General features: G+C 46.8%; 1 protein-coding gene across 1 annotated transcript; it reads right to left on the bottom strand.

The window, feature by feature from the left end:
- Window positions 1-1950: 1950 nt before the first annotated feature.
- On the bottom strand, window positions 1951-9600 carry THUMPD1 (THUMP domain containing 1). The gene is given in 6 exon segments (XM_032230151.1): window positions 1951-2283; window positions 5531-5779; window positions 7345-7425; window positions 7428-7451; window positions 7454-7514; window positions 9234-9600. Coding segments are annotated over 6 exon segments (996 nt in total). The 5' UTR covers window positions 9519-9600; the 3' UTR covers window positions 1951-1987.
- Between the last annotated feature and the right edge of the window lie 102 nt (window positions 9601-9702).

Here is a 9702-nt window from a genome sequence, read left to right as displayed (position 1 = left end):
AAGGCAGAATTGCTTCCACCGGTCATTTATTTTCACACACCAAATCTGGGTGTTGTTGTTGTTGTTGTTGTTGTTTTTTAGAAAGAGAAGCGTAATTTTTTTTTTAAAGCTAAGAACGTGTGTTAGCCAATCTGTTCCAAATCAAAAGGAGGTCAATTTAATAGAAAACAACATACAAAAGAAAAGAGCACATACAAACTGGAAAATATTATACCCCTGCAAAGGCTTTCCACTGTGTGAAGGTTTTATTTTCAGACAAGAAATCCCACCCAGAGAACAGCTGGATTTTCTCCTCTCCTTTAACATCCCCGCAAGGAATTACGAGTTTGGAGGATTAACATGTCTTTCTAACAAGGTTAACTGCAAACAGAACATTTTTTTCAACAAAAGATGTATATTTTCCCCAAAGTCCCGTTCGGTTAATATCTTACAATTTGCTTAAGATAGTTAAGAAGGATCTCTACAAGCAAAGTTCCTCCAGCTGAATATTCACCTGATGAAGTGTTTACAAGAGAAACTTGAACCTGTTCCGAAATCAGAAAAAAAAAAAGAAACACACACCAAAACATTAAACTACCTATTCTTATAGACTGGGGGGAGGGTCTCCAAGTTGGCAACTTGAAGACTTGTGGACTTCAACTCCCAGAATTCATGCAGGGCTGGCTGAGGAATTCTGGGAGTTCGAAACCCAACCTGTCTCAAAGGGGCTAAGTTTCGGTCATCGACTGAATGAGAGATCTCAAGAGGTGCTGTTTTCTCCAGGGGGGAGGGGGGTGTCAGAATACGAGATGATCAGATCCACGGAGACGCCAGGCCAAGAGGTGGGGGGTGTCACTTCTGTTGACCTCCCTGCTCCCCAATAAGAAAAACTGGTCACGATAATAACAATAGCAATAGCAGTTAGACTTATATACCGCTTCATAGGGCTTTCAGCCCTCTCTAAGCGGTTTACAGAGTCAGCATATCGCCCCCAACAACAATCCGGGTCCTCATTTTACCCACCTCGGAAGGATGGAAGGCTGAGTCAACCCTGAGCCGGTGAGATTTGAACAGCCGAACTGCAGAACTGCAGTCAGCTGAAGTAGCCTGCAGTGCTGCATTTAACCACTGCGCCACCTCGGATAATAAGAAACAGAACGGGATCATTTAAAAAAACCTTTAATAAGTCCACTTTTCTAGTATCAGCTAATTCTACTTCCAACCTCAGGCATAATTTAGGAACGATCCACACCCATCCCGCACCTCCCGTTACCCAAAATCCTGGCTGCATTTTTGCAATTTTAACTTCAAAATGCCGGAACATGTCGCCATCTTTATTGGGGGGGGGGGGGAACCCAGCATGTTTGGCTGGCCAGCAGAGTGTCTTTCAGTCCTAAGGATAGGACTCATAAGTGGCTCTGGGTCAGGAAAGGGCTAGTCACGAGTTTGACCCAGCCTCTATTATCTGTTTTGCGTATGTAACACTCGGGCAGGGATGACCATCCTTAAAACCTATGGATTTCCAACTCCCAGAATGGCTGACTGGGGAATTCTGGGAGTTGGAAGTCCAGGGGTCTTGAAAGTTGCCGAGGGCTGGACGGCCATGAATTACAGGTGGTGAAAATTATGGCTTGCATCGTTCAGTTGGAAACACACCCACCCACCCACCCACCCCCAATCAGAATAACTAAACTACAACGAGGCAGGAATGGTGGGGGAGATGGTCTGAGACAAGCTGCGTCTTAACCAAGTCACCTAGAGCAGTGGTCTCCAACTTCGGCAACTTTAAGACTTGTGGACTTCAACTCCCAGAGTTCCTCAGCCAGCAAAGCTTTGCTGGCTGAGAACTCTGGGAGTTGAAGTCCACAAGTCTTAAAGTTGCCAAGGTTGGAGACCATTGACCTAGAGAACAGACATCAACCCCCAACATCATCAAACATCCTGCAGATGTCCCCCCCCCTTTTTTTCTTCTTCTTCTTCTCGGCTCTTTCGTTCAAGGTCCTAGTCCTCATGATTGTCGCTGGAGGCGGTCTCCGTCTGCCCTTGGCACTCGGTTTGGTTTTCCCTCCTGCGCTTCCGGTGTTTTCGGTCCGGGGTCGTCGTTCTCGTCGGGTGCTGTAGGAGCCTCCTCCGGCTGCTCCTCGGATTTGCTTTTCACCACCTCCTGGAGATTGTACTTCCGGAAGAGAATGTAGTCCTTCACCACACTCAAGCAGCAGACGTTCTTGATGATCTCCACCACGATGGTGTAATCGGGGTTGCTCAGGTCGACCTTGTTTTCTGGGTTGAAGTGGCCCACGACGCCTGCAAGGCAACGATGGAAAGGAGAAGGCAGGAACCGCTGCCTTAATTTCGTAACTACTGTATTTTTCAGAGTATAAGACGCCCCAAAGTATAAGACGCAACTAGCTTTTGAAGAGGAAAACGGGGAGGGGGGGAGAATTTGCCTCTGTCTCCCAACAATTTGCCTCCTTGCAGCAAACAGCACAAGCAAACAGCACAATGTACATGTCAGGCCTGCATTTATATTCCTTTTAGAATTTAGAAAGAGAGAAGGAGAGTTGAAAGGAAGGAAGAAAGGAGGGAGGAAAGGAGGGAGATTAAGAGAAAAGGAAGGAGGAGGGAAAGAGGCAGGGAAGGAGGAAAGGTATGTGAGAAGGAGGGGGGACCGAGGGAGGGAAAGGAGGGGGAAGGAAAGGAGGAAAGGAGAAAAGAAAGGAGGGAAGGCAGGGGAGAAGGAAGTAAGGGGGGGGAGGGAAGAAAAGGGTATGGAAAAGAAGAAATGAGGGAAGAAAAGAGGGAGGGAAAGATACCTAACCTTTGATGTTTATAATGATTTGATAGTATGGGAATATCTCGAAATGTAGTTGTATTGTTTTTTACAAGTTATGGATGTTGTATTTTCTTTTTACCAATAAAATCTTTTTTAAAAAATAAAAAAATAAAAAAAATAAAAAAAGAATTTTGGCCTGCCACACTTTCTCTTATTTCGTTATGCTGTTTCTTTAAGTATAGTCAATGGGAGGTTGGATTAGAAGGAGTAGGATTTTGGAATGTATTGTTTTTCATTCTTTGCTAGAAGTCAAGGTCATTCTTTGTCTCCGCACTTTCACACCTGACCGGAAGAAGCTGGGCGTGGACGCCAGCATGGAAGGAGAAGATTGGACCATGTGACGGACTGTAGGTGTGGGGACAAGATCATGAACTTTTAACTGGGTGGGATTCTTATGTAACTTCCAGAGTTGGGATCCCCACAGCTATGTGCCAACATGCCTGCTTTATTAAATTGGAACTTTAAGCATAGTTTTGCCTTCGATTCTGATTGGATTCTACATGGTATTTGGAACGCTGACAGTACACTGTTTGCGGCGTTACATTTGACTATAATTGTACAGATGCTGTTAAAATTGATGTGGCTTTCTGGAAGTGTAGTTATTCTCTGCTATTTAAAAGAAGATACAATAGCACTGGGCCTCTTCAGATCAAGCATTGATTTTAAAAGCTTCATTTTGTTAAGCTGTTTCGAACAATAATAAAGCAGTCTTTAAAAAATAAGACTAATGATTTGAACATTCTATAGGCATTGAGAGTAATTGACTTACCTCCTTGCAGCAAACAGCAAACAGCCTGATTAGCACATGGAAAAAAAAATCTGCCTCTGCCTCCCAGCAATTGGCCCCTTGCAGCAAACAGCAAAATTTCACTTTCAACTTCAGCCTGGGCCTCCCGATGATCAGTTGTTTCAGGCTGCAGGGATTGCCATAGTCTATTGCAGCCTCCGCCTGCCCCATTTTCTCTGTTTGCTGCAAGGAGGCAAATTGCTGGGAGGCAGAGGCCAAAGGGTGGGTGAGGCTACATTTGGTTTATAAGGCGCACCAAAATTTTCGGTTCCACCACAAAATCGCGGAGGACAAATCACGCTCGACGAAAGCGCGCATTTGACGTCATCACAGCGCGATGAAAACATCGCGCTGTGATCGAAAAATGTAAAAATAAAGCAAAAACCTTACCCTAACCCCCCCAAACCTAACCCTAAACCTAACCCTAAATCTAACCCTAAACGTAACCCTTAACCTAACGCTAAACCTAACGCTAACCCTTAACCTAATGCTAAACGTAACCCTAACGCTCTAAACCTAAACGTAACCCTAACGCTCTAAACCTAACCCTAACCCTTAACCTAACCCTAACCCTAACCCTTACCTTTATGTGAATCGGCTTGCTTTAATTTAATTTTAATTTGAATTTTTAATTGTTTCGTCGCGCTGTGATGACGCCAAATGCACGCTTTCGTCAAGCGCGATTTGTCCTCCGCGGTTTTGACGGGTCACGAAATTTTCACGCTCTTTGGGGGGGGGGGAGTGCATCGTATGTTCCAAAAAATGCAGTAGTTTAGTTTACTTTATTGTCATTGCACGTGGTACATCGAAATTAAATGCCGTCATCATTGTACATAAAAACACAAACATACATCCTTTGCTTTCTATAGAATTGAAAACGAAAACCCAATGTTGCACTCTACCGTAGAATTCAGTATGGTTACTGCCCTGGGATAGAAGCGAGTAACGGGAGCTCACTCTGTTACCCGACGCTAGGGATTCGAACTATTGAACTGCCAACCTCCTGATCGACAAGTCTTTTGCCCTTTTTGGAAATCCACTCGTAACACACACACAGACACACAGACACCAGTGGAAAAAAATCAAACAGAAAAAAGAAGCACCGGTATATGCTCACTTCTGGAAGTGGGGTTCCAGGCGCAACTTTTAGGGTGCCCGGTTTGAACCCCCGTTAGATTGGAGTTTGGAGTTTATTCAATTTGTAGGCCGCCCTATTCCCCGAAGGGACTCAGGGCGGCTGAACAAAAGCCAAGGGAGGGGAAATTACAAAAAGTAAGACAAAACAATCAGACAATACGAACAATTTAAAAGCACAACAGACACAGCAAATTCGAGTGGGGGGGGGGGGGGACTCAACCCCAGGTTTGCTGGGACAGCCAGGTCTTCACGGCCATCCGGAAGGCCTGAAGGGTGGAGAGGGTCCGAATCTCCACGGGGAGCTCGTTCCAAAGGGCCGGGGCAAGCCACAGAGAAGGCCCTCCTCCAAGTAGTCGCCAGCCGACATTGGCCGGCAGATGGAATACGGAGGAGGCCTAATCTGTGGGATCTAATGGGCCTTTGGGAGGTAATTGGCAGAAGGCGGTCTCTCAAGTACCCAGGTCCAATACCATGTAGGGCTTTATAAGTAATAACTAGCACCCTGAAGCGTATCCGGAGACCAATAGGTAGCCAGTGCAGCTCGCGGAGGATAGGTGTAACGTGGGTGTACCGGGGTGCACCCACAATCGCTTGCGTGGCTGCATTCTGGACCAGCTGGAGTCTCCGAACACTCTTCAAGGGCTGCCCCATGTAGAGCGCATTGCAGTAGATTGCAACATACCCACAGGAACAGAAAGCCTTAAACCCACATTCTTAAACCGCTGCAGCTCCGCCATGGATTGAGATCTACCCTAGGAGAGAAAAGCCATCATAGTTTGCCCTCGGTGTGTTACCTGCCAACTGTTTTATGACTTCTTCCCTGGTGAGGTGGTGGTTACTCCGCGCCTTGTAAACGATCTGGAAAGTGCTCCTCTGGGGGGTTTTGAACCAGGGTTCGAAAAGGGTCTCTGCATACCGCTTTATGTCCGCGATGAAGGCCTTGCAGGAGCCCGACACGGGCAGCATGCGCAGGATGACCCTGGTTTTCTTCTTCTTGGTGGCATGCATGTCCTTTAGAATGTAGTGGACCAACATCTCAGGGTCTGCAAGGACACACAAGGGTGAGGACTCGAAGCTGTTTCAAATGAGAAGCCCCGGCCTTCTTAGAAAGCACAGTCGGTTGAACATGAAAAAGAACGTCAGGTAAGTCCTCGATTCATGACCGTAATGGGAGCTACCCATCAGGGTCAGGAGTCATGGTGTTCGTAAAGCCGGGCGTCATGTTGAACGACGGACCTGATTTTACAACCTTATCTCATAGCAACAGCACTTAAGACTTATATATTGCTTTAGAGCGCTTCACAGCCCTCTCTAAGCGGTTTACAGAGTCAGCCTCTCTTGCCCCCAACAATCTTGGTCCTCAGTTGACCCATTTCGGATGGAAGGCTGAGTCAACCTTGAGACAGTGAGAAATGAACTGATAACAGTCAGCAGAGTCAGCCTGCAATACTGCATTCTAACCACTGCGCACCATGGATGGATGGATGGATGGATGGAAGGAAGGAAGGAAGGGCAACTCTTATATACCAGCTTCACAGGGCTTTCCAGCCCTCTCCAAGCGGTTTACAGAGTCAGCCTATTTGCCCCCAACAATCTTGGTCCTCAGTTTACCCACCTCAGAAGGATGGAAGGATGAGTCCAACCTTGAGCTGGTGAGAATTGAACTGCTGGCAGTCGGCAGAATTAGCCTGCAATATTGCATTCTAACCAATGTGCACCATGAAAGGATGGATGAATGGATGGAAGGAGAAAAGGAGAGCAAAAGCACTTAGATTTACAGTGTACACCACTTCACTGCTTCACAGGTCCTTTCTAAGTGGTTTACAGAGTCAGCCTCTTGCCCCCAACAATCTGGGTCCTCCTTTTACCCACCTCGGAAGGATGGAAGTCTGAGTCAACCTTGGAGGTAGGGACAGATTTTATTTTCCTGGGCTCCAAGATCACTGCAGATGGGGACTGCAGCCAAGAAACTAAAAGAGGCTTGCTCCTGGGGAGGAAAGCTATGGCAAATCGTGAGAGCATCCTAAAATGCAGAGACATCACCATGCCAATAAAAGTGGGTCTAGTCAAGGCGATGGTTTTCTCAGTTGAATGGATGGGTGTGAAGTTTGGACCATAAGGAAGGCTGAGCGCCAAAGAATGGAGGCCTTTGAACTCTGGTGCTGGAAAAGACTCCTGCATTGAGTCTCTTGGACTGCAAGGCCATCCAACCGGTCAGTCCTAGAGGAGATCAACCCTGACTGCTCTTTAGAAGGCCAGATTCCGAAGAGGAAACTCAAAGACTTTTGTCACCTAAGGAGAAGGAAGGACTCCCTAGAGAAGAGCCTCATGCTGGGAACGATGAAGGGCAGAAGAAGAAGGAGATGACAGAGAATGAGGTGGCTGGATGGAGTTACCAAAGCAGTCGGCGTGAGCTTAAATGGACTCCAGAGGACGGGAAGGCCTGGAGGAACGTTGTCCATGGGGTTGCGATGGGTCGGGCACGACTTCACAACTAACAACGACAACAGAGTCGTTTGGACTTTTTTTTAGGGAGGGTGATGTATAAATAAAATTAGGACTAAAACAAACTATAATCATTTCATTGGCAAACTCTATGCACACATACCAACACCCTGCGTTCGAATGAAAAACACATTGTTAGCTCCGCTCGGCAACGACTGGAATCGACGCCGCTTCTGTTCCGTGAGGTACGGATCTGATCCACTTCTTTTTCAAAGCTGCTTCGGCATCATCTTCCTCCTCTTCACCGAGCCTGACCACCTTTTGCTCTATAAACTTTGCACAGGCAAAAATACATAAATACAAATTACGTATTTTCGGACAGGAGCGCCCAAAATTTCCACTGCTAAGCAAGACAGTTGAGTGACATGTCAGTTTGCAGTAGAAATCACATCGCAAAAGCACCCACAGATAATCGATTCAGCAGGATTCATTAACTTCTTTATATACACAGCAACACATGAATAATATACAATCCCAACAGCAGATTCTTCCAACGTGGTAGTGGGGAGAGATTGCTTCAGATCAGAGCAGACTAGATTAGTTCTCGTGCACAGACTCAGAGCTACACAGGTAAGCCACGCCCAGGCTCTGAGCCATCTGGCATGGCTCTCAGTCACCAAATACTTCCAGTAAACACTCAGCTCCATTAGTTGCCCCAACTCCCCCCAGATGCAAGAGAATAGAATAGAATTCTTTATTGGCCAAGGGTGATTGGACACACAAGGAATTTGTCTTTGGTGCAGATGCTCTCAGTGTAGATAAGGGGAATAAAATACATTCCTCAAGAATAAAAAGATACAACACTTGGTGATAGTCAAGGTTACTAATAAGCTATGAAATTGTACTAGGAGAAAAATACAAAATATAAATTGTAAGATACAAACAACATGGTTATAATCATAAGTTGGAAGAGATAGATGCTAGTAAGGAAGAGAAGAATAATAGTAATATAGTCTTAGTAAATTATTTGACAGTGTTGAGGGAATTATTTGTTAAGCAGAGTGATGGCGTTTGGGGAAAAACTGTCCTTGTGTCTAGTTGTTCTGTGTATATGTATATGTATATGTATGTGTATGTATGTATGTATGTGTATGTATGTACAGGGTGGGGCATAACCTTTTCCTAGGGGGTCACAGCAAGATCGACAGCAGTTTACAACTTCCGCGACACCTCATTTTAAAGCCCATAAAAAACTGAATTGAATGAGCTATTAAATGTTAAATTTGCTTTAAGAATGGCTGGAAAATTCGATTCGGAAGAACAAAGGATCATTGACAGAATAAAATGCATTGCCTTTCGAGAGGCTCGCGATGCTGGAGCGACGTTTATCAATCCACCTCGTTTGAATGCTGTTCGAAGGGCTAATGGTGGTCATACTGACTATTAAATCGTGTCAATAAACTCAGTTTTTGATGGGCTTTCGAATGGTGTATGAATTATTTGTGTTGTTATTACAAGTGTTGCTGTGACCCCCTAGGAAAAGGTTATGCCCCGCCCTGTATGTATGTATATGTCTGTCTGTCTCTCTGTGTGTATGTCTCTGTGTGGCAATTGTGCTGATAAATAATTAAAGGGAGACTAGTATAGATCTATTTCAAGCTATTTAGCTCTCATCAGCTGGCCATACCCTTACTGGGATTCGAACCTGGGCTGTGTTATATATTAGGCAGTTATGTTAGCCACTAAGCCACAGGCTCTCCTCATCAGAACTCTTTATCACACAATATATGCATACACACATACACATACACACACACACACCTTTATCAGAACTCTTTATGACACAATATATGCATACACACACACACACATATTGTTATGTATATATGTAGTCGCGGGACTACATTTCCCAGCATTCCCACCGGGCACTTGCCCAGCAAGGAATCCTGGAATTGTAGTCCCGAGTCTTCCAGGCGTCCCTCCCTCCCCCCCCAGCAACACAACCAGCCAGCCAGCCCCCAGGGGCTTCTCCTCCCGCCTCCCCGGCCTCACCTCCCCGGGCCCGTAGAGCTCCTCTCCGTACTCGCTCAGCAGGTTGTAGGCTTCGGCCACGCACTTCTGCTGGCCCACGTTGGAAGTGATGAGGATGCCGCTCATGCCGGCCTCCAGCTTGCGCGGCCCGAGCACCTTAGGCCGCTTGGACAAATGCGCGTACTTCCCTTTGGGCGGCTTCCGCTTGCGGCGGACCGGGGCCGCCTTTGCCACCGGCGGCGTCTCCACGGAAGCCTCCATGGGGGAGGCGGCGGCAGCCATGGGGGGGGAGGCGGCGGCAGCCATGGGGAAGGCGGCGGGGGACGGGCGGCGCAGGCGCAGCGAGGCGCCACAACCCGGGCGGCGGGCTTTGATGGCGTCATCCGACCGCGTCCGGAACGTCTGTCTGTGGGTAGTAAAAGAGCATGGAGATAGGAAAAGGTAGAAGGCGGCGTGACCATAGAGTCGAGGCGCGGAAATTCAAGAGAGG

Source organism: Thamnophis elegans, chromosome 14 (genome assembly GCF_009769535.1).
Source record: "Thamnophis elegans isolate rThaEle1 chromosome 14, rThaEle1.pri, whole genome shotgun sequence".
NCBI classification, from domain to species: Eukaryota; Metazoa; Chordata; class Lepidosauria; order Squamata; family Colubridae; genus Thamnophis; species Thamnophis elegans.
Note: the sequence above shows the minus strand (reverse complement) of the source record. Positions and strands in the feature narration are given on the sequence as shown.